The sequence below is a fragment of the Rhipicephalus microplus genome, chromosome 1, assembly GCF_043290135.1.
Source record: "Rhipicephalus microplus isolate Deutch F79 chromosome 1, USDA_Rmic, whole genome shotgun sequence".
Lineage (NCBI taxonomy): Eukaryota > Metazoa > Arthropoda > Arachnida > Ixodida > Ixodidae > Rhipicephalus > Rhipicephalus microplus.
This window is the reverse complement of record NC_134700.1, coordinates 70,439,049-70,464,663: the sequence shown is the minus strand read 5'-3', so window position 1 is coordinate 70,464,663 and position 25,615 is coordinate 70,439,049. Positions and strand designations below refer to the sequence as shown.

The 25,615-nt window shown below is 45.9% G+C and overlaps 1 protein-coding gene across 1 annotated transcript in view; it reads right to left on the bottom strand.

Annotated features, from left to right (window-relative positions):
• Nucleotides 1–10,216: 10,216 nt before the first annotated feature.
• The window catches only part of LOC142765391 (uncharacterized), a 69,276-nt gene continuing 53,877 nt past the window's right edge, over nt 10,217–25,615 (bottom strand). Inside the window, exons 7-8 of the mRNA XM_075866291.1 lie at nt 25,272–25,325; nt 10,217–10,492 (exon numbers count right to left, since the gene is read on the bottom strand). Coding sequence (XP_075722406.1) covers nt 10,217–10,492; nt 25,272–25,325 — 330 coding nt within the window. The remainder of the gene's footprint in view (nt 10,493–25,271; nt 25,326–25,615) is intronic.

The following is a 25,615-nucleotide window of genomic DNA, read 5'->3' as shown; positions in this document are numbered from 1 at the left end:
TGTTGGTGCAGAACGATGGTCGTCGTCACGGATCTCCTTCTGGCGCTGTTGGTCGGATGTAGTAAGCCGCTTGGCAGCTTGCGGCATTCTTCTGCGTAACGAGCGGCTTCCGAGACAGGCTTGTATTCGGAGAGTCTGGCGAGTATGGCAGTAAAGTGTCGATGGTGTGCGATGGTTCGCGACCGTACAGGAGAAAAAATGGGGAAAACCCGGTAGTGACTTGCGTAGCGGGTTATACGCGTATGTCACAAATGGGAGAACGAGGTCCCAGTTTGTTTGATCAGAAGCGACATGCGTAGCGAGCATGTCCCCCAGAGTACGATTAAACCGCTCAGTCAAGCCGTTCGTCTGTGGGTGGTAGGCTGTACTCTTCCGGTGAACAATATGGCACTGTTGAAAAAGTGCTTGTATTACATCGGAGAGGAAAACACGCCCTCGGTCACTGAGGAGTTCTCGAGGAGGACCATGACGAAGCACAAAACGATTGAGTATGAAAGTTGCGACGTCTTGTGCTGCAACCGTGGGGAGAGCAGCAGTTTCAGCGTACCGTGTTAGATGATCCACTGCCATGATAGCCCTTCGGTTGCCTGCCGTTGTTAATGGTAGTGGTCCGTAGAGGTCAATTCCTACACGGTCGAACGGGCGGTCTGGGCATGGAAGTGGCTGCAATGAACCTGTTGCAGGACGTGGCGGGCTTTTCCTCCGCTGACATTCGTGGCAGCCGCGAATGAACTGGCGGACGAAGGTAAACATTCCACGCCAGTAATACCTTTTTCGTAGGTGCTCGTAGGTCTTGAAAACACCGGCATGAGCACGTTGCGGGTCGGAATGAAACGACGCACAGATGGTAGAGCGCAGCGTTCGGTGAATGACTAGTAGCCATTTCCTACCATCTGCTGAATAGTTGCGCCGGTACAAAAGGCCATTCCGAATACTGAAGTGCGGAGCTTGGCGGCGCAGGGTTCGAGTGGTTGGAAGTGTCGGTGCCTCGGATAGCGCGTCAAGAAGCGAAGCGATCCATGGGTCATTGCGTTGTGCAGAAGAGATGGTGTCCTCGTCAAGTGCTGACATCGTGTTGTCTGAGGAAACAGATGCGATGTCCGGGGATAGGGAAGATCGTGACAGTGCATCAGCATCGGCATGCTTGTGGCCGGAACGATACACCACGCGAATGTCATAATCTTGAAGGCGAAGAGCCCAACGGGCAAGACGACCCGATGGGTCCTTAAGCGAAGATAACCAACATAATGCGTGGTGGTCCGTTACTACATCAAAAGCACGGCCAAAAAGGTATGGGCGGAACTTGACAAGCGCCCAAACGATCGCCAAGCATTCCTTCTCGGTGACGCTGTAGTTTGATTCAGCTTGGTAAGAGTTTTGCTTGCGTAGTCGATGACATACTCGGCGAATCCAGGCTTGCGTTGCGCGAGAACCGCACCGAGGCCGACACTACTGGCGTCGGTGTAGACCTCAGTTGCTGCCGTAGGATCGTAGTGACGCAGTATTGGTGGCGAAGTGAGGAGACGACGAAGGGTACAGAAGGCTTGGTTACACTCAGAAGACCATGACAAAATATCAGTGGTGCTGCCTATAAGTTCGGTCAAAGGCGCAATGATAGAGGCGAAGTTGCGCACAAACCAGCGAAAGTAGGAGCATAACCCAACGAAGCTCCGTAACTGCTTCATAGTCGTTGGTTTGGGGAAGTCGGCGACACCACGTAACTTAGCCGGGTCTGGAAGTACACCGTTCTTTGATACGACGCGCCTGAGAATCGTAAGTTGCCAAGCAGCGAAGTGACACTTCTTGAGGTTGAGTTGGAGCTGAGCATTCTTCAGGCACGTGAGGACGTGTTTGAGGCGCTCGAGATGTGTTCCAATGTCTGGCGCAAAGACAACTATATCGTTGAGATAGCAGAGACAGATTTGCCATTTGAAACCCCGAAGAACCGAGTCCATCATGCGCTCGAAGGTGGCAGGCGCATTGCAGAGGCCGAAGGGCGTGACATTAAACTCATACAGACCGTCCGGTGTCACGAAGGCTGCTTTTGGTCGATCGGCATCTGCAAGGGGGACCTGCCAGTACCCTGAGCGCAAATTTAATCATGAAAAAAACTCGGCACCTTGTAAAGTATCAAGGGCATCGTCAATCCTGGGTAAAGGATACATGTCTCTTCGAGTGATCTTATTTAGGCGGCGGAAATCCGCGCAGAAGCGAACGGAACCATCCTTTTTTTTAACGAGGACTACAAGTGAGGCCCATGGACTTTGTGAAGGTTGAATGACGCTGCGTTGCAGCATATCGTTCACCTGCTCGGTAATAACTTGGTGTTCCGCCGCAGAAACATGAGATGGTCGCTGTCGTAGTGGCGCATGGGAGCCAGTATTGATGTAATGTAGAGTGGTAGAAGTGCGGCCAAGTGAAGGTTGAACAACATCGAAAGATTCGCGGTACTGGTACAGCAGCTGGAGGAGTTTAGATCGTTCAGATGGTGACAGTCCGTCTGCGATCGCCGAATCGAACACTTTCGAAGCCTGTAGATCATAGGGGTTAAGAGCACTGACAGCGGCGAGGTCACTTTGGGATGATTCTTGCGGCACGGTAAAACTTTGTCCGTTATCAATGGGCTGTACGCATCCAAGAGACTCGCCTTTGAACAGTTTGATGGTATGCGGAGAGGGATTGGTAAGGCAAAGAGCACTGGCTCCATTAGAAATTGAGAGGGCTGAAAAAGAGAGCAGAAGTGGTTTCCGACTTAGAAAGAGGCTTGATGGCTCGAAGAATGCTACTTCATCACGCATGCCGTTGGAGACCACAGAGAGCAAAACAGCTGTTGTCGGTGGAATGTCAGTGTCCTCTTTGACAACTAGCTTGTGCGCGGCTTGATTAGTGTGGTCGTAGGGTTGGTCGAAGAACGGAAGCAGTTCGAGTTCGGAATGGGCAAAATCTATAACGGCACGATTACGGGCTAGAAAATCCCAGCCAAGTATGATGTCATGAGAGCACGAGGGAAGGACGATAAACTCAACAATGTAGTGGTCCTCCGCAACTGAACGCCTCAAGCGCACGCTCACAGAGATGCTTTCGATGTACGTCTCCGCAGATCATCGCGACTGGGACACTAGTCACATAGTCACGTTGGCCTATGTGACTTTCGCATAAATTCATTTCGACATGACACCAAGGTATTCTCACCTTTTTTATCTTTTGTATAGTCGCGACCCGATATTGCCATTTGAAACCACCTTACCTCTCAAGCCGCCCCGCCGCGGTGGTCTAGTGGCTAAGGTACTCGGCTGCTGACCCGCAGGTCGCGGGTTCAAATCCCGGCTGCGGCGGCTGCATTTCTGATGGAGGCAGAAATGTCGAGGCCCGTGTGCTCAGATTTGGGTGCACGTTAAAGAACCCCAGGTGGTCAAAATTTCCGGAGCCCTCCACTACGTCGTCTCTCATAATCATATAGTGATTTTGGGACGTTAAACCCCACAAATCAGTCAATCTCAAGCCATCTGCTAGCTAGTACGCTCGCGAAGGCATTGATCGGGCTCACATGGCTCGTCCAGTTGCCCAGTCTCGTCTCACCAGTTCACAGGATATGCAAAAAGCCTGCTACGAATACCGGCATCGTAAAGTAACGTTTGCCCCAGGTGACCGCGTGCTCCTCTGGTCACCGTGTCACCGTGTAGGGCTCTCCAAAACCTTTGTCTCAATACGCAGGACCGTACTTAGTCTTACGTCAAGTTAGCGACGTCAACTACGAGATAGTGCCATTGCACTTCAAACAGTCACCAAGTTCATCACTTGTTGACATTGTTCATGTTTCAAGCATGAAACCCTACTTCTGTCGCACTTCTTCGGACTCGCGCCGAGACGGCGCTCCCACTCCTGGAGGTCCTGTTATGAAGTGAAGGAACATGAAGGACAGAATCAGCTGACAGGCGCGCTTCCTCTGTAATTTCGTTTATACAGAAGTCACTGAACCCGTAATATATATATATATATATATATATATATATATATATATATATATATATATATATATATACTTTTATATAGTTGCAGCAAGGAAGTAACGCTGGCCCTGGTAGAATAAGGGAAAATAGAGTGCGACGCGCGTTGGTTTTGCGCGGTATATTCTGACCGACGTTTCTGCTGGTGGACCAGTCTTTATCAAAGTAACAAACCAAGTCTGGTCCCCCAGCCGAAACGTGGGGCAGAATATACCGTGCAAAACCGACGTGAACCAGCGCCGTACTAAATTTTTCCTTATATGTTAATATATATATATATATATATATATATATATATATATATATATATATATATATATATATATATAAGTAAATTGTCATGTCAATTTGAAGAAAGAAAAGTGGCTGAAAAGATAACTTGCCGTGGGCAGGAACCAAACCTGCGGCCTTCGAATAACGCGTTCGATGTTGTACCATTGAGCTACCACGGCGTCTATCCCTCCAGCCACTTCATTGGTTCTATATGTGAAGTTAAACGTGGGAGTGTCAGTCAGTGCCACTAGTAGCCTTGGCGGTGAGTCTGGTACACTCTTTATAAGGCTGTCTGGCATCGCGTAGCACGTGAACTTATCAAGAACTGGCAGCTGACCAATAGTTTTTTTGTATATTTGTGACGTAGTGCCAGTTTTGGGCTCAGGACAACTCAGCAAGGAACTGAATCGAACCACGAGCGCACAGACAGACACACACGAGAATATATTTACCGAGAACGAGTAACACTCAACACTTTGAACAAGTAACACTTAAAGTAGTAGAAACACGCAGTCTATAACTGTACTAAATGTCTCTCTAAATTAGAAAAGTCTCGCCGTGTTTGATGTGGTTTGCGGGTCGCCGGCGCCGATCGCTCGTGGGCTGTGCGCCGTCTGGCTCGTTGCCGTCCTCAACGTGTGTCGGACCACGCTGTGACACGGCCTTCTGCCGCAGCAGCAGCAGTCGGTAGCTGATTGGTAGCTCCGCAGCAGCACTTCGCTACCACGCTCGTCTCAACAGCGCACCGGGGTCGCGCCAGCCACCGGGAACGGCAGCAGGAACATTAGGCCCGCAGCAACACAAACCCACAGCCGCTCTGGACGGCAGCCAGCACCGCGGAACCTCACCTGGTCCCTGGGCCAGTCGCCCAGCCGGAGTACAGGCCTCGTTCACAGGATGTCCAGCTCTCTTGAACGGCCGCCAGAACAGCAGTGGAACACCTGGTCCCTGGGCTAGTCGCCCAGCTGGAGTCCAGGAACGGTAGAGCACCTAGATGCCGTTGTCTAGTTCCCCGGACTTGACGTCCAGCCGAGAACTGACTCCTTGCACGCGCTGCCTCGAACCACCGCACGAACCACGTGCACTTCATTTTTTCTTCTTCGCCCCCGCACGGCGAAGACTGAATTTTTTCTTTTTTTTCCGCGCCTCTGTATTATGACAACCTCCCGTTTAAGAAAGTTGTTTACAACTTTTAAGACGTGAGTAAGAGGAGAAAAAATGTCGCAAAGCTCTAGATAATTCCCTAATTGTTCAGTTGTACGTCCACAGCACTTCAGAAGTTTACATACGACAGCGCGATACATTCCCATTACACGCGGCTCAGGTAATCTGCTCCGACATTATCCGAACGTTTGATGTAAGAGACTGAAAATCAGTACTCTTGTAAGAGTAGGCTCCATCGAAAAACTCGTTTGTTCAAGTGTTTAGGGGATGGCAAGTATTGCAAAGGCTGGTGGTCGGATTTAATGACAAATTGATTGCTGTACAAATACAAGTGGAATATTTTCACCGCCCAGACAATTGCCAAGCATTTCCGTTCGATGGTGGAATACCGGGTTTCTCGAGGCAATGGGTTGCGGCTCGCGTAGGCAACAGGATGCAAAACCGGCTCCTCTCCTACCTGGAGCAGTACGGCACGAAGGCTAGTGGTCGAGGCGTTGGTGTGGAGAAAAAATGCCTTTGTCATGTTGCGTGCTCCTAGAATGGGAGTATCTCCAAGCTTGTTCTTCAAACTGTGAAAGCTTCTTCCTAAGAAGGTCCCCACGCGATGGTATTGCTCTGCGCTTTCCGTGTGAGGTCGGTCAAAGGCTTGGTGATGTCAGCGTAGTTTGCGATAAGTTTATTGTAATAGGCCATTAGACCCAGGAAAAACTGCAGGGCTTTCTTCGTTTTTGGCCTTGTAGTTGCGAGTATCTTTCTTATGAAGGGTTTTCAGGAGAGGTTGAACTTTACCGTCTCCGATTCGATGGCCAAGAAAACAGATGGTTTGCTCTCCTATCTCACACTTACTTGGTTGATGGTTAAATTGGCGCGTTCTGTTCAGTCAAATACACACCGTAGAGTGACCAAATGTTCAGGCCACGTGTTTGTAGCAATTACTACATCGTCGAAATAGTGATAAACATTTTTAGATTACCTAGAACAGCTCGCAAGAGGCATGCGAAAACAGCCGGAGCTGTCTTTATGCCGAAGGCTATGAACACAAAATCGTATAGTCCAGACATACTGGAAAAGGCTGTTTTTCCCGGCTGTCCACAGCCATGGGCACTTGCCAATAGCCCTTGGTGAAGTCAAATTTTGAGGAAAATTTTAATTGACCAGCAAGGGCCAGAACCACGTCTATACGCGGTATTGGTTCACCGTCCGCAATCAAGATCTCATTTAGCTCTCTGAAGTAGATGCATAAACGAATCGTGTTGTGGGGTTTTTTGACAACTACGATTGGAGCATAGTATGGTGACTGCGACTTTTCAATTATACTCAACTTTAGTATTTCTTGGACTTTTTGCGCGACGCTTTCTCGCAGAGCTAGTGGGATGAGATACTGTGGAACATGTATAGGTTTATCGAATGTCAAGCGTAGTGTGCAATCCGCTATGTCAGTCTTTCCTGGTAGGTCCGAAAAGATTATCTCAAATTCTTTAAATAAATGAAGCACATCAGAACGCTGTTCGATGCTCAGATTCTCTGATTATTTCACATCATCCGCAGTCTGTGTGCGAAATGAGCTAGGGTGAGGAATCTCATGTGAGCTTTCTTTGCTTGACATTTCCTCGTTCGCTTCCTGTGGCCCTTCAACTTCAGTTATGACCGACACCTACTGCACTGGTAAAGGTTCGCGTTCTTCGTACTTTTTGAGCATGTTGATGTGGAAAACTTTCCTTTTTTCCATTCATCGCGAGAACGTAGTCGACCTCGTTCTTGTGCTCGACGACTTCAAATGGACCTTTTCATTGCATGAGCAGTTTGTTGGTGACTGTCGGCAAAAAAAGTAACACTTTATCTCCGATGTTTAGCTTTCGAGGACGGCTTTTGTGGTCGTAGTATGTCTTTTGTTTTGCGCGTGCTCTTTCCAATTTATCATGCGCAAGTTTGCATGTCTCTTCCAGGTGGTTTCGAATGTTGACCAAGTAGGTATAGGTAGTGGGAATTTCACCGTCGATGGTTTCATTGCTCCACAGCTCCTTACGCACCATCAGTGGTCCTCGATCGTAACCACCGTAAATTAGCTGAAAAAGCGAGAAGCCCAAGCTCGCTTGCGGCACCTCTCTGTAAGAGAAAAGGAGTGGGGCCAGGTACCTGTCCTAGGATCGTGGTTTTTCCTGGCACATCCTCTTGAGCGTCCTCTTCAGCGTTCCATTAAACTTCTCAACGAGCTCGTTTGCCAAGGCATGGTACGGGGTTGTTCGAAGAAACTTGATGGCAGGAAGACGGCCCACCTCTCCCATGAGTTCCGCTGTAAAACTTCTCCCTTGGTCGGTAACGATCTCCTTAGCTAAGCCGACTGGAGTAAAAATCTCAATCAGTCGTTCAGCTACATGCACAGCATCAATTGCAGGGAGTGCAATGGCATACGCATATCAGGTGGCAAAGTCAATGAGAGTTCAAATTTAACGTTTGCCATGGTCCGACTTCGGTGAGAACGGACCGATTAAATTGACCGCAACACGCTCAAAAGGCGTACGAATGACAGGCATGTTTTCTAGAGGCGCAATATCAATTTCGCCTTTTGGTGTCGTTCGCTGACATTTATCGTAGGACTTGACGAACCGTTTCACGTCGCAATGCAGATCCGGCCAGTAAAAATCTGCTAAAATGCGATCTGTCGTGCGCCGAATGCCTTGGTGCCCTGCCATAAGACTTTCATGGCCTACTTCAAGGATATGCTTCCTGTAGATCTTCGGCACGACGAGGTGGCTAAACGTCCTGCCTGTCGCAAGGTAGTATTGTCGGTAAAGAAGTCCTTCTCTTTCAAGAAACGTGTAACTGTGGCCTATCGGTGACTTGAAATGTTTACCGACTTTAGCAAACACGGCTTTCAATGTTTTGTCGTTCAGTTGCTCTTCTGAGAACTCGTCTTTTGTTACGTCGCACTATTATATTTTTGGCACGGACAATGATGTTATTTTGTCCTCGTGAGGTTTAACCGTAGCGGAAACACAGTGAGGACACTCCTCAGCTTTCATGCTGCAGTTTCGCGTCGCATTGTCGCTCTTGTCGACTGTAGGAGCTTTGTGATCCGGCTTGTGAGGATCTCTGACCCCTGGTAGGTTACCAAGCACCAAATAATAAAGCGGCTAGCATACAAAGGGCGGTTATATCTCCCTTAAAGTATGGGGTGTTCACGGAAATCTTGGCCTCTGGTACTTCTATGGCGGAACCATCACTGATTAAAACTCTTCTACTCTTTTCGGTCATCTGTAGTTTTGGCACTAGGTGTCTTCAGATAATTGCAGTATTACTTCCCGTACCTCGAAGAACCCTGACTGGTTTACCCAACACTTCGCCTTCAGTACCTGGCATTCCTTGTACCAGAAATACTGGTGTCCTTTCATCCACACCTGCATTAGGAGGGTCACGTTTCTTTCTTTTTTTCCTCGGCCAGTGTTGTCACTCGACAAACAACCATAACGGTTCTCGTTCACTGCACATGCGGAACTATTTCTTTCTGTGCCTTCATGCTTCAGCACTCGTCGCTCTTGTGGCCAATTTTCCACATACTATACACTCTGTCGCTTCTTTAGCTGGGTTCCGACATTCATGTGCTTGATGTCCTAAACGCTTGTATAGCATGCATCTTGTCGGTGGTTTCTTCGGAGAATAATCAAGACTCTTGAATTCTTTGGAGCCGTCTGTATCCTTTCCCAGGTTTGACAGATTCTGCGCTTCCTTGAAGCGATAAGTAGCGTCAGCTAGCTGTTGAAGTGACTTGCACTCGCGTTCTTTAAAACATTTCGTTAGTTTTGGATGGCACAGCAGACAAACTGTTCGGCGAGCATGTGGTCTCGAAGGCCATCGTATGTTCTCGGCACATCAGCCATGTCAACCCAGTGGTCGAAGTACCCTGAGAGTCTCACGGGTAACTGTCTCCCGGTTTCTCTATCTTCTGGTTGTGCCTTGCGAAATTTTTCTTGGTACCCTTGCGCAGTGAGTCGAAACCTCTGCAACAAGGCTTTTTTTTTATTTTCTCATAGTCTAAGGAATCTGTGGCAGTCATTCAGCTAATTACTATCAACGCTTTGCCACTCAAACACGTGCTCACAGCTAATGCCAATTTCTCTTATAGCCAGCCTTGTCCTGTTGCCACGCGTTCGAATCTTTGCAAGTATGCGCGCAAATCATCACGTCGCTCTTCGAAAAGCGGAAGCAATTTCTGTGGATTCAGTACTGCAGAGGAGCTACTCGGCTGAGCCATAGAATCAGAGTCAGCTGCTGCATTTACCCCCGGAGGTTTTTCTTGAAGCTTTAGCTTCAGCTCAAGGATTTGCTTCGCTCTCTCATCTGCTTCCCTGCTAACCTCTCTATCAGCAGCACGTTCATCTCTTTGCCTCGCCTGTTCTGCGTCAACCTACTTACGCAATTCTGCGCCACTCAATTCTAGTTGTGCCCAAACAGCACCTAATATTTCTGTGTCCATCATCAAAACAAGCTTTGTGAATGTGCACTCAAGAGACGATAACTTCTTTCGACGTTTCTACGAGCGGTATCCTGGCAGGCTCGCCAGATTGTGACGTAGGGTCAGTTTTGGACCCAGGACCACTCAGCAAGGAACTGAATCGAACCACGAGCGCACAGACACACACACGAGAATTTATTTACAGAGAACGTAACTATGAACGAGTAACACTTGAAGTAGTAGAAACACGCAGTCTATAGCTGTACTCAATGTCTCTCAAAATTAGAAAAGTCTCGCCGTGTTTGATGTGGCTTGCGGGTCACCGGCGCCGATCGCTCGTGGGCTGTGCGCCGCCTGGCTCGTTGCCGTACTCAACGTGCGATGGACCACGCCGTGACACGGCCTTCGGCCGCAGCAGCAGCAGTCGGTAGCTGATTGGTAGCTCCGCAGCAGCTCTCTGCCACCACGCTCGTCTCAGCAGCGCACCGGGGTCGCGCCAGCCACCCGGAATGGCAGCAGAAACATCAGGCCCACAGCAACCAAAGCCCACAGCCACTCTGGAGGGCAGCCAGCACCGCGGAACCTCGCCTGGTCCCTGGGCCAGTCACCCAGCCGGAGTACAGGCCTCGTTCACAGGATGTCCAGCTGACCGGAATGGCAGCCAGAACAGCAGTGAATCGCCTGGTCCCTGGGCCAGTCGCCCAGCTGGAGTTCAGGAACGGTGAAGTGCCTAGATGCCATTGTCTAGTTTCCCGGACCGGACGTCAGGCCGAGAACTGACTCCTTCCACACGCTGCCTCGAACCAGCGCACCACGCACACACTTCGTTTTTTCCTCTTTGCCCCCGCACGGCGAACACTGAATTCTTTTTTTTCTTTTTTTGCACGCCTCTGTATCATCACAATATGACAGAAAGGCACCATGCCTGCCAGTACGAGGTAGTCGTTAATGATTTATGAAAAGAAGTGTGTACGTAAGCTACCGTTTTTTCGTGTTTGACACAGTATTAATGAGATCTATCAGACTACAATGCTAAGTAAATAATAGGGTAAGGTATTTGACCAATTCATGATGTCATCGTGAAGAAAGTTAGGTCGGTGAAAAGGTAACTGAAGATAAAAATGGCTGAAAAGATATATTTCACGGTTCACGGGTGAACAGGGGAAACAAGAGAACGAGGAGGAAGACGAGGATATAAATAAACTAGTTTTTCAATGAAAACCAGTTTCATTCGTTACAGTGACTCGACAGCATCTACCTCAACAGTATCATGAGCCCACCAAAGAAAGTGTTTAGCGTGCCGAAATACGCCGGAGCTGGAAATGACGTCCCTGTGGACAAGTGCTTTTTTATCTTCAAAGCGAAAGCGAGCAACGTCGGCTGGTCTGAACGATGTCGCATCGTCTGCATAAGCGAGTACCTGGAAGGTGAGGCATTTCCCTGGTACCTCACCGAGATTTTCGACAACAAATATACGTGTTAAGGCATCCCAACAAGCATGACAGCACACTTCATTACACCCGGCAGTGCCCGTTCCACCAGTTCATACACTGCAGACTCAAAAAAATAACGCCTAAGACTCTACAAGAGTCGCCTTGGTCACCTCACAGAGTTCAAGGACGCTCACTTATTTATAAGGTCTGACCGACCTTGTATCTGTGGATATCGCAAGGCGCCTCGTTTTACTAACGCTCCCAACTTCTTAAAGTGGCCTTTTGCTTCACTCCAAGCACAATACTCTGTCCAGGGGGAAGCTTTCTCTGAGTGATATGTGGAGCTTAACGGCCCAAAGCCACCATCACATTATGAGAGACGCCATTGTAGAGGGCTCCGGCAATTTCAGCCACCTGGGGCTCTTTAACGTGCACCCGAATCTGAGCACACGGGCCTACAAAATTCTGCTCTCTATCCAAAATGCAGCCGCCACAGCCAGGATTCGAACTCACGACGTGCGGGTCAGCAGCCGCGTACCTTAGCCACTAGACCACCACGGCGGTGCTGATCCTTGAGATCATGAAGGATGCAGGAATGGCGGCTGAGAAGTCATTGAGGCCTGGGTAGATAAAAGTACGCTGTGAGTAGGCTGAAAGGGGAGAAGATTATGAACGCGAAGAAGATGAAAGGCGAGAACGCTGTTAAGAGGCCCAGAGATAGGAGCGCCTCCAGTTGAAACAAATAGAATTGGCAACCTTGGAGTGTTTGCAGGCGCCTAGCGTATCTTCTGCGACGATCCAGGTTAGCGCTGAGAGAATGCGGGACCAACTGCCATTGTTCGTAGTAAGCGAGGACATGACGACGTATTTCGCTAAATTCGATCCTTTCTGTGTGCGAAATGCCTTGGAGTGGTCTCTTTGGGAGCGCAACCTGTTCAGTGTAGCGAAACACTGCCGTCGAAAGTGGCTGAGATGCGTGACCTTGGCGACGAGTCGACGGAACCTCGGACTGAAAATTCTCTAGTTGAGTCACTCGAGCAGCCAGTCGCTCGAGCAGCCCATCGCAGAAGCTACTGGCGGTGTCTCCGCCGGCGGAGAAGACGACGTGGGGCCATTGGGTGAGAGCGAGAAGGACAATGCTTTCTCGCCTGCTACTGAAAGTGAGAGGGAGCTGTCGAGGGTTCCCACTCAAGAGCTGCGGCAAGAGCTCTCGATCAAATCGCTACTGGAAAGCATAAAACTGGAAACAAATGAAAAATGTTTCTTTTTGTGAGAAATCAGAGCTCTTGTGTCGTAGTTACACAAATTAGCAATGTCGCAAATATAGGTATAAAAATACAGGTAGGTATAAAAGTACCCTTTGAAGAGGCTGAAAGGCGAGAAATACGTGAACGCGAAGAAGCTGAGAGGCGAGGACGTTGTAAGGAGGCGCAGAGACAGGAGCGCCTCGAGGTGAAACGAATATAATTGGCAATCTTGGAGGGTTCGCAGGCGCCTAGCGTAGCTTCTGCGACGGTCCAGGTTAGCGCTGAGAGAATTCGGGACCAACTGCCATTGTTCGTAGTAGGCGAGGACATGCCGAAATATTTCGCTAAGTTCGACCACTTATGTGTGTGAAATGCCTTGGCGTGGCCTCTTTGGGAGCAGAACCTGCTAGCTCTTTTTCTCGGTGACGTGTCCGACGTGATAACGGGCTTGCCGAAGGAAGCACTTGAGAGCTATGGCGAGTTTAATGAAGTACTCTTAAGACGATTTTGTTGTCAACCGAGGCTTTCCGTAAAAGGTTTCAGTACGAAAAAAAGGGCAATGTGTCGTACGTTGACTTCGCGTTTAGCCTCAAAGCTTGAATATTTGAATGGCTGAAAGGCGAAGATGTTTATGAAGATCGCGACAAGGTTGTAGATTCCATTGCATTGGAGCAATTCTACCACTTCATTGAGTATGACGTCAAGCTTTGGCTGCTAGACAAGCTCGGCGAAATACAGGTAAACAAGGCAGTAGAGTTAACTGAGGAGTATTATACTCGCCGAAAGTTGCATAGCTGGGCAGTGCGCGTTAGAAAGCGTGAAAGGAAAGAGAGCTTTTGTAAGAAACCTGTTGAAAAGGAACCCACTCCGAACCTTGATTTTTGAGAGGACCCGTCTCTTACGGTGGACACTGTAGGGTGAGGGCAACTGGAAGCGCAGCAATTGAGTGAGGTTCTTAAACAGCGCACTGATACTACACGGACGTTTGAGTCACGGAAGACGCTTAGCAGCTGTAAGTGCACAAAGGAAGAGCACATAGCGTTAACTAGTAAATAAACATTTTTTTGCAACAATCCGAGAATCGAAAAAAAGACCTGCGGTTGTAAGAGCCGTATCTCCAGGAAATTAGTGCCAGTAAGACTCTGTGGTCTCACTGACACTTCGAGAGTCTGTGGCAACCATGAAAGTTGTCCAACCTTCGCTTGTTTCTGCGGTTGACTTCACAGGAGAGCGCGAGAGGATCAGGCAAATCGCCAAGGAGCAGAGTGCTTGCTTACAAATCACTACGGTCGTCATCGAGGGCCCGTTCGGTAAGCTTTGCACCGAAGTAGCTGCGCCTGCCACGCTTCCCGATCGTTTTCGTTATCTATTTTTGTTCATATTACTCTGACCAGCTTCTGAAAAATCAAGGTAAAACCTTCTTTTCTAACTTTGCGGACGTGACCCTCACGCCATTGCAAGTGCGGAAGCTTTCAGAGGAACTTGCTGTTGCTCAATGTAGTGAAACACTTCCTACAAAAGTGGCTGAGATGCGTGACCTTGGCGACGAGTTGATGGAACCTCAGACTGAAAATTCACCTGGCGAGTCACTCGAGCAGTCAGTCGCTCTAGCAGCCCATCGCCGAAGCTACTGGTGCTGTCTCCGCCGGAGGAAAAGACGACGTGGCGCCATTGGGTGAGAGCGAGAAGAACAATGCTTTCTCGCCTGCTAATGAAAGTGAGAGGGAGCTGCTGAGGGTTCCCACTCAAGAGCTGCGGTAAGAGCTCTCGAATAAATCACTACTGGAAAGTGTAAAATTGGAAACAATGAAAAAGAATGTTTCTTTTTGCGAGAAATCAGAGCTCCTGTGTCGTTTTTACACAAATGCGCAACGTCGCAAATATAGGTATAAAAATATAAGTAGGTAAAAAAGTACGTTGTGAGAAGGCGGAAAGGCGGGAAGTTCGCGAACGCGAAGAAGCTGAAAGGCGAGAACGCTCTGAGGAGGCCCAGAGACAGGAGTACCTTCAGTCGAAACGAATAGAATTGGCAATCTTGCAGTGTTCGCAAGCGCCTAGCGTAGCTTCTGCGACGGTCCAGGTTAGCGATGAGAGAATTGGGGCCAACAGCCATTGTTCGTAGTAGGCGAAGACATGACGAAGTATTTCGCTAAGTTCGACCACTTCTGTGCGTTAAATGCCTTGGAGTGGTCTCTTTGGGAGCAGAACCTGTTAGCTCTTCTCAGCAAATTGTCTAACGTGATTACGTGCTTGTCAAAGGAAGCGTTTGAGAACCATGACAAGTTTAAGAAAGTGCTCTTGAGACGATAAGGGTTGTCAAAGGAGGCTTTCCGGGAAAGGTTCCAGTACGAAAAAAGGGCAATGAGTCGTACGTTTACTTCGCGTTCGAAATTCCTTGAAGCGGTCTCTTTGGGTGCAGAACCTGTTAGCTCTTCTTCTTGGCGAAGTGTCCGACGTGATAACGTGCTTGTCGAGAAAAGCGTTTCAGAGCTATGACGAGTTTAAGAAAGTGCTCTTGAGACATATAGGTTGTCAACCGAGGCTTTCCGTCAAAGGTTTAGGTACGAAAGAAAGGGCAGTGAGTCGTACGTTGACTTCGCGTTTAGTCTCAAAGCCGATTCAATTGAATGGCTCAAAGACGAAGATATTTAAAAAGATCGCGATGAGGTTGTATATTCTTTTGCATTGGACCAATTCTACCACTTCATTGAGGATGAGGTAAAGCTTTGGCTGCAAGAAAAGCTTGGCGAAATACACTAAACAAGGCAGCAGAGTTAGCTGAGGAGTATTATACACGCCGAAAGCTGCATAGCTGGACAGTGCACGTTGGAAAGTCGCTCGAGCAGCCCATCGCCGAAGCTACTGGCGCTGTCGCCACCGGCGGAGAAGACGACGTGGTGCTATTGGGTGAGAGCGAGAAGGACAATGCTTTCTTGCCTGCTACTGGTAGTGAGAGGGAGTTGTCGAGGGTTCCCAGTCAAGAGCAGCGGCAAGAGCTCTCAAATAAATCCCTACTAGAAAGCGTAAAATTGGAAACAAAGAAAAAAGATTTCTTTTAGTGAGAAGTTAGAGCTCCTGTGTCGTAGTAACACAAATGCACAACGTCGCAAATATAAAAAGCTTTTGGTACCGCGTATGCATCGTAGCCTAAATGTGGACGGTTACTGGGGTGAATCAGGATACTCTTACAGCACCACTGGGAAAAGAAAGTTAAACGGTAATACAGACGCATTGAACCGTGTGTGTTGGTTAGTACCTTCTGCGCTTTTTGGTTTTCGCAGGCGAGTCGGGGCAAAATGTTGTCCTCATTACAGCTTTAGCTGAGGCCTCTCGTCCAGTATGATCTCATGGGACAAACTTTGTGTTGTATTCTATTTCATTGCGTTGTTGTACGTGTAAAAAGTTCAGTTTTATTTTAAGTCTTGTGTCCCACATTTGCCTCTTGATGTAGAGGGAACGAAGTTCCAATAGATACGGAGCCAGGTATATGTTGTGCTCTATTGTGTGGTGTTCTGTAGGGCATCCGAATGCACTTGCTTGTGTCGTCTGTTGTCTGTTCTCGAACCGTTTTTAAGAAGTTGAAGGTCCATTGACCAGTGGTAAAACAAGAAATCGTCAGAAGAGAAGCTAGTCGACAAGGTTTGGCGAAAGGCGTTGCGATAAGAGTGTTGAATATTATGAGAAGAAATATGTAGTGCTGTCATCCGCTGATATATTGTATTTTCCACGAGCGTTGATGGTAGCAATACATAATATATATATACATATAAATATGTATAAGAGAAAAAAGTGTATACTTAAGGGCTGGTTTTTCGTGTCGTGTTTACACGGCCTAATACCTTCCCCTATACCTTCCTTTGCATTATTGTCTGTTAGATCTCAATAATACTATATATTACATATATATATATATATATGTATATATATATAAATATATATATACATATATATATATACAAAGGGAGAGGGAATAAAGAGAGAAGTGACCCCGGTATGGGATTCGCATACTCAGAATTTGTGAAGTGTGTTGGTTAATAGCTATGAACTGAGAGCGCGAAGTCAGGTATGAGTTTATTAGGTTAAGGACATGGCCACGCAAACCATAGTTCTGTAATTTCGCAAAAGAGCATGTTGTGATATAAACAGTCAGAGGCTTTGCTGAAATCGACAAAAATAGCAAGAGTGAAAAGCTGTGCCTTATAATACTTCATTGTATGTTCTTTTTGAACAAGTATTGCATGCTCCAGAGACCTTTTAGGTGTAAAGTCTTATTGACAGTCGGTTTATAAGGGATGTTTCAAAAAAGACCGTTAAGAAGCAACGGACTAGTTGCTCTAAACCCTTGAAAATATTAGGAAGTATAGGCACTGGCATGTAGTTTTCGAAAATTTTCGCATCGCCTTTTTTTATAAATATCACGGCCAGCCTTACTGGTTGCATATCAGCAGGTAAATCTGGCTGCGGTAAGTGCGTTGTTGTATATGTAGGTTAGACATGGCGTAAATATGTTGAGAACATATTTAACTGGCTGACTTTGAGCATACATGTGCGCATAAAGACTACAGGTAATTTCTGGCTTTTTACATGTATAAAAAACTGTTTCATTCGTTGGTGCAAACAATAGGTATAGTATTACTTTCTGCCTAGAAAACCAGAGATTCTGGGGTTTAAATGTTGAGCTGCCTGGGCTCTCCCTTCACAAATAATAAATGATTTAGCGAGATGCAAGCCAATTGTTTCAATGCCATCAATTACAAAACTTCGTATATTTCTCTCATGCGAGTTTCTATTGAAAAGCTTGTTAACGAGCGTCTATTTTTTTTTCTTTCGTGTTCGTGTGTACCTTTTTTCCAATAAGCTGATATAAGTAGTCCTCGCGACTTCATTTGCCCTATTGAAGTGGTTATGCAGTAATTTGTACTGTGCCGTAGCACGTGTGCGTCACTTGTATTGATTAACGTCGCAAACTTTGTGTTTCTTTTACACTTGTCTTGCAAGCTGACTAGCCATGCAGGATTTACGAGCACTTTTAGGGGGCGTTATGTTAACAACGAGAAAACACTCGTGGTCTATAAGGAGAAATATTTCTAGAAATTTATGCTAAGCAAAATTGGCTGTGCTTTTTCTGTATACTGGAGACCAATCCACCAAAGCAATGCGGTTCCTGAATCGTTCGAGTCTCTTGGGAATTAAAATTTGCTGCTGCGCCTTTGCATGTGCTTTTCAAAAATTTCCTTTTAGAAAAACATGAAAAGGGGAAAGGGGACAACCTATATCTATTGATATGCAGCAGTACAACAACGCAATAATAGACAAACGATGAAAAGCAGTGAAAAGTGCAGTCAAGAACACGCTTGCCTACCATGAGAACAAAATCAACTACGACAAAACATTCCTAACACAAGATTCTCAACCTGGCGAACGGGTGCTCAACGAAACACCTTAGCACTCTACAAAGGGAAGGTCAGCTGAGTTATGCATTACACAATGCTTCGTAGAGTGTCTCCTGTGAACTACGAGATGGACCGATGCGTGGCACCGTTGATCACAACTGAACCCGGCGAAAGCGCTTGACGCAGGTCATTCACCATGCGGTGCTTTTACTTCGTCCAGGCGCTCTTCTTAACGGCACACGTGGATTCAGCTGCGGCTTTGAAAACACCGGTTCTAACATCATGCGACAAACTTTCGATTCCCCCCCCCCCCGCCTTGTCCAAGCAATAGATTCGTGACGCTCCTTGGATCAAATCGTGGATTTGCGACGTCACCAGCTGCGGTCTCCATAAAGACTCTACTACAACAGGTGATCATCAGTGGGCATGGCGAAAGCGCTTGGCGCAGGTCATTCACCATGCGGTGCTTTTGCTTCGTGCAGGTTGGTCATAACAGTTCGATACGAAGTGATTATCAATTTCTAGTGATCTTGCCGTGCCCCAATGATTTTATTAGTACAACCTATGATTGTTTCTCTACTTGCGAACTCATTTTGTGTGGTGACGTCGAATAAAATCCCGGATCATCTATTTAGGAAATGTTTCAAGCATTAATGGATAGACAACAGGCAATGAGAAATGATATATCTGCCTTAGAAACGCGCCTTAGGACTACAGAAACAACTGCAGACAGTATTGAGAATCGTTTGACTCAGTTAGAATGACGCTTAAAAACAAGCGCAGGTGCAAGCTTGGTCACATTTCTACGCATACTGGAAGAGATAGTCAAATTGCAACAAGCCAGAATAATCGGTATTTAAGATTGAGGTAGGTGGTCAAATCTGGCAATTCTTGACATTCTGGCATTCTCAAAATTCTCAATGAGACGGTGTTGTTACTACGCAATGAAGCTATGAAAAACTTTTCTCCGAAAAATGGGCGTGAACAGCACATTGACGGCTAGAATGCACAGGATAGCAAATATTTCAAGTGGGAGGCCGAGGCCGATCATTGTTCATTTTCAGCACTACGCTGAAAAAAAACACAGTATTGCAGAATGCACGAAAACTAAAAGAACCGGATATTTCTGTCAAGGATTATTACTGCGCAGGCACAAGGCGTAAACTCAAATTGCTTTGAAATAGTGCGAACATAGATAAAGGTAGCTGAAAAAAGGTCCAGCTGATTCACGACAAGCTCCGGATTGATGATCAATATTTTAATTGGGATGACAACACAAAAGCACACAAAAACGCATCTGGAGTTGTCCACTCATGGCGTCGTAAACAACATAATTAGGAAATGACAGAACAATTCCGAATCTTGTCGTTCAATGCAAAAAGTATCGTAAGTAAAGCTGATAAGCTGGAAGATTTGCTTCTGTCATATGATCCCCATATTTGCATCATTTCAGAAACTTGGCTACATGAAGATATCGGCTACAATGAAATCGTTCCACCCAACTATCAGCTGTATCGAAAAGATAGGAGTACTCATGGAAGAGGCATTCCAGTAGTTTTGAAATTCGATGTTCATGTTGCAGTCGTGTATCAAATAGAGAGACACGAAAGTCTTTTTCTGAAGGTGTTCCTTTGGGGACTATTGTTTTTATTGTGCTCTGTATACCGAGCCCCATCTGCCGATGACTCGTACATGCATAAACTGTACGATCATCTTCTTACACTGAAAAATAAAAAAACTAGGTAATAACAGCGGATTTTAATCTGTAATGTTTGAAATGGAATCAGCTAAATTATGGCTTGTCGGCTTCCGGAGACTTGGCCACAGACATTATGCTCAATATCATTGATTGATTTGTGGGGTTTAACGTCCCAAAACCACCATATGATTATGAGAGACGCCGTAGTGGAGGGCTCTGGAAATTTTGACCACCTGGGGTTCTTTAACGTGCACCCAAATCTGAACACACTGGCCTACGACATTTCCGCCTCCATCGGAAATGCAGCCGCCGCAGCCGGGGTATGAACCCGCGACCTGCGGGTCAGTAGCCGAGTACCTTAGCCACTAGACCACCGCGGCGGGGCTATGCTCAATATGAGCCTTCAGCAAGTAATTAATAATAATACTCGGGAAAATGGCACTATGGACCTACTGTTCCCAAGCGAAGTATTTTCTGATGGAGCAGCAGTAGTTGAGCCTGGTATATCTGACCACAAGCTTATAATTTTTCGCCAGGAGGTTTCAACAGCAACACACCAAAATTGTAAAACATTAGGACAAATTAGAGACTTCGCAAAGGCCTATGATATATCATTTATAGATTACCTAGACACGCATCTCGACATAACTGATAATGATGTTGAACTATCATGGCGAAAATTTCAGGATATCGTGAAGTACTGCACTAAGCCCTTTGTACCATTAAAATGTTTAAGACAGTAAGGAAACAAATATTTGATAAACAGAGAAATCATCCAAGCCAGGCGTAAAATCAAAAGACTGAGAAAGAGGAACAAATTGACGACCCCGCAGTTACAACAACTTAAACAAAAATTATCGATAAAGGTAAAACTGGCCAGAGGTAGGTTCTTTAGCACGAATACTGAAGAATTTTCTTCTATTGATCCCAGAACTTTTAGGTTACACCTATGTAAAAGAAAACAGCAGATATAGAGCAATAATAATAAATAAATTATAAGAAGGGATGCTCGAATTACTCTAGAACACTTCAGTACATCAATCTGCTAAAAACTGAAGCATAGTGCAACAACCTCGCAAGAGAACAGCGCTTCGATATAGGTATCTGTGCACTTGTAGTTGTGAAAGAGGACGTCTACTTAGGTCAGCTAGTAAACGCGGAGATGAACAACAAGATTAAAGTAACTAGAAGATTAGGAATAGTTTGGAGCACATGCAACAAGCACTCTCATATCTTGAACGGTAGATTTGCAATGAACGAACGATAAGCGTTTAAAGTAATTTATTATCCCGTGGTGCTTATAGATCAGAAACAATTCACTGTGTCGTCAAATAAGGAGTCGCATGGAGAACGAGAATAATTACACCGTTAGAGCATCACCATATACATGTAATATCAAGTTCAGTTGACGAGAAACTTTAAAGGATTGAAAAAATAGTGACTGTGTAAATGGCGTATGTAAAGAAACTCGAATTGTGTCTGTCAATTTGCTGAGCATTGTAATTATTTGATAAACTATTTGCAGCTCGTCTTAACCTATAGGTAATGAAAATGTTGAGCTGAACGAAATCCACAAACGACAGACGGAAAACAAAACATGACAAGAGGTGCATGAACTTCGAACAGTTATTTTTCGCAGAAGCACTTCAAAGACACTAGGAAACATTGAACATTACGGATAGTCTGTCACAAGGTGATGTTATTGAAAGGAAGTAATTTCAGAGGACTGGTCAAATTCCTAGTGTTCAAATTATCTAGCGGTTGTAAATGAAGTTAAAAGCTGTCTCACTGATGGCAACAGATGCAGAGCTCATGTGATCGTGTGATTTTAACGGGAAATGTGCATTCATAATTTCTTGCGCTTCTTTTGATCAGCATCGGGTGAGCTTGTGCGTTTGATCAAAATTGCGTTCACACACGCATCTTGTGAAATGTGTAGCTGAAAGTGAGGGTGATGGCGGCTTGTCTGTGGCATATTTATGGTGAGGGTTCTTAACATTGACCAAGGCAACAGTCGGTGTGTCAAAGAAAAGAAAAACCTTTTGTTTGGCTCCTCTTGTGACTGTAAAACTGAAATTCGATATACAGCAATATCCACTGGCACTGATAGCAGCGAAAAGATTGATTCACATGCGGGGTTTAACGTCCCAAAACCACCATATTGTCATGCGAGACGCCGTAGTGGAGGGCTCCGGAAATTTCAACCACCTTGGGTTCTTTAACGTGCACCCAAATCTGAGCGCATGGGCCTACAACATTTTCGCCTCCATAGGAAGTGCAGCCGCCGCAGCCGGGATTTGATTCCGTGACCTGCAGGTCAGCAGCCGAGTACCTTAGCCACTAGACCACCGCGGTGGGGCAGCGGATAAGAGGGCGCCGGGAACCGGTAATCTGCACCGAGGCCAAGCGCGCCGGCATCGCCACATGCAGCACCGAATATACAAGCATTATTACTAGTGACTGCATTTGTTCTCGAATCAATTTAGCTGTACGCGTTTTTTGTGTTCAAGCCTAAGAAGTGATGCTAAGATAATCTACAATGCTCTCAGACATTGCCGTCATTTGAGCAAGGCAGTATTGAGACGCGCAATGAGCCATAAACCTGATAAACACAAAAGAAGAAGCATCTCTGGTCGTATGTTTCCTTTATAATGTGTTAATGCAACTGTGGGCAGTATAGTATTTTCTGTACGCGAAGACAATTTTGTACACAATACCCTCTTCGCAGTTAAAATATTTGTTTACATGCTAAACAGTGCACTTTCACAGCAAAAGCTGTTATGGGATCACAACATGGATCGCGTGTGCCGTAGTTTTCCACCACCGCCGATGTCCGTAACCGCTATCGTGCGAGGGAAAAAAAACCTGCAATAGACACGATGGCATTCAAACCCGGGTCCACTGCATGCCAGTCCAGCATTTTACCACTGAGCCACGTCGCTGCTTCAATCTTCGCTGAAAACTGACCCTAGGCAGGTTTCATGTCGAAAAAAGAAGCGGGTTATATGAGTAATTAAACGTTTTAAAACACCAAATGAAGAACCAGGCGTCACAAAATGTGAATTGCGTAAAACGTGGGTCGTCGATTGAACTGAATCATTAGAAAAGCCACAGGCACCATTTGCCATTCTCGTCAGCCATAGATTTGATCACAAAATTATATGCAAATGTGACCGATAGCACTCTTCTTCAAGGATTGATGAAGAATGGCATAGTGAATGCGTCGGTACTACAAAAACATTATGATGATTTATGATGTAGTAGGTGCCCTGCAAGTGCGCTTGTAGCAGTTACACAAAGAGGGTTTAAAAAAAGGCTCTAAAAGGTTGCACTTGCAGTTTCCGCTGTGAATATGCTGCGCGTTTCATGCCGGTCTGGCGGTCTCTTTCATGAAGTTTTCTGGGAATCGTTAACTTGATTGTACAGGCTTTTTTTTTATTGAAAGGGGCGAGAAGGATACATTTGTGTAGTGCCTTTTCGCGGCCTTTTTCAGACCATGCGAAGTCTTATGCATGTACGGGGAAACTGCACATGTGGAAACTAAACAGACGTGTTTGGTTGGATTTAGCGTGTTCTTACTGTGAAATATTTTTTAAGAACCTGTTCTGTGACACTGTGTCAGAATACCGTCCACGTAAGGTAAATGCTATATTGGTCATCCAGAAAGTTGCACTATTTAAACATGAATTGAACATAGGTATACTGCAGAGATCCTGCATGTCCCAGGACACTTAGTTGCACATAACGCAAGATGTGGATGTGAACTAATACTTGATCAATTGTGAAATCTGACACATCACGGGTCAAAGAGTGCACGAGAAATAAAGGAGGCTTGTTTTATGTTTAAATCACGCAATCACACGTGCTCTGAATCGGTAACCCTAAGCGACACAGCCTTTAGCTTCATTTACAACCGCTAGATTCGTTAAACATGCGTAACAATACCCTGAAATGACTTACTTTCGTGAAACTCACGTTGTGACTGAGTGTCCAATATCTTCAATTATTTCATGCGTATTTTTGAAGCTCTTTTGCGAAATTGAGCAGTTAAAAATTTGCGCACCTCTTGCCCAGTCGTATTGTCGATCAGCCGTTCGTGCTTTTTTTTCAGAGCAACCATATTTCACAACGTGCCATCTAGCTCAAACGGAAGCTTTGCTAACTCTAGAAAATGATGTGAACGTACAGCCGACATAGACCTTGCAGGACTAAATAAACTGAGTGAAACTACTCGTCGCGTACCGAGTAAATGGTGTACTGCTTTTCACCCTTCAAAAAGTATTCAGCCATCACTCTTCGTGAACTTGAGCAGCAAGGCATCAACAGACTGAGCGGCCACGTAGGTGCATACGCATGTTACCTAATAGGCAAACAGCCGGCACCACGTTACTTCGCTAAATAATAAATAACAACAAAGCGGGTACAATCATACTTCGCAAAATGAAGATTATTTGACAGTTATAGTTTACGGTTAGCGTGATAGTGGAGGTTAAGAGAATGGCGTTACCGTGCAGAAAAGGTTCGTTGTCGACAGCGTCTTACAGTTTACTGGAATAGCATTTACGTTGTTTATTTGCCCCAGCTGAGACGGTGGTGCTACCTATCGGATAGTTATCAAAGTAAAAACAGTGAAAAGGAGAAAAAACGAGAATGGTTGCCTATGCCACCACACGAAGCATTGTTGCAAGTTTATTTTACTAGTAATAAAAGCAAATAAATATGAACCACGCATCAAACGCGACAAAATTATGTTGCCGGTTTGTTTACATTGGTCTTGTATTTAGGCCTAGACGTGATCAAAATGAAAAGCTATCTCAAATATACGCCAACTTATAGATAAATCTTGGTCATCGAAGCTGCCTGAAGGCAAGCGAATTCATTTTAAACAGTCTTTTGCTGCAACAAGCTGAATCTTTCAACAACTACGCCAAGATCACTTCGAAGCGGGCGTCCGAGAGTGCCGCCATGTTTACGTACACTACGTACACTTATGGTAACCATGCTAATCCTAAATCTGAAAAATACTGTGCATACGGTAAGCGGTACGGGTAACGTACGTATCTGCGCATGCGCACTTCAATTCCGGTATCACGGTACGCCCAGTATCCCGGTAAGCCCGGTATACTATACCTATTTATTGGGTAATGAATACCAACTGCGCCTTTATTATTCACCCCAAACTCGTATAGAGCGGCCTCTAGAAAACCAGCTACTCCAGCTATCACTGCTAAAGTGCTGCACATACCACGTTACTCGAGGGTTTTTTTTTTTTTTCATTCGTTGACCATTTGCCAACGACCATGCTGAAGTACCCGGATTTTGATAGCCCGTACATCACTATGGAGATACACATTGTTATGTTATACTTTTTTGTGTTTGTGGTGATTGGAAGCATACACTAAGATATGCTCCGCCTTTAGAACTACGTACCGCGCTTTTATATACATGATGTGGCGTAAAATTATTTCCAATAAAGCTATACAAGTTCTCAAAAAATCAAGCAAAGGTGACATTGTTTTATGCGCAATACACAGAGTTGTTTCAAACCAACCCTTGTGAAATCCACATCAATTGCGCTTCGAGCCTCACCTGTTTTGCTTACCTTGAATATGGCGTATATGACATAGAACACAATTGACGAAAATATGGATCTATCCTGGAAGAATATAGAAATAAAATGCAACACAGCACCGTAAAACAATCAACAAACATTAGACAGAATTCAGCTCACGAATAGCAATGGCCTTCGATGCTCAGGAGCCGTGTTACCACAGTGATAAACAAAACCTCGAGTGCAGCACACAGTAAGTATTAAGTGCATCACAGCATATATGCTAATTATTTGCAGTACAACTTCAGATAAGCTACAAAAAAAGTTCGAAATCTTAACGCAATAGCGTTAAAGAGCCACGTCACATTGAATCCTGTGCCCTGTCCTCAGCAGTA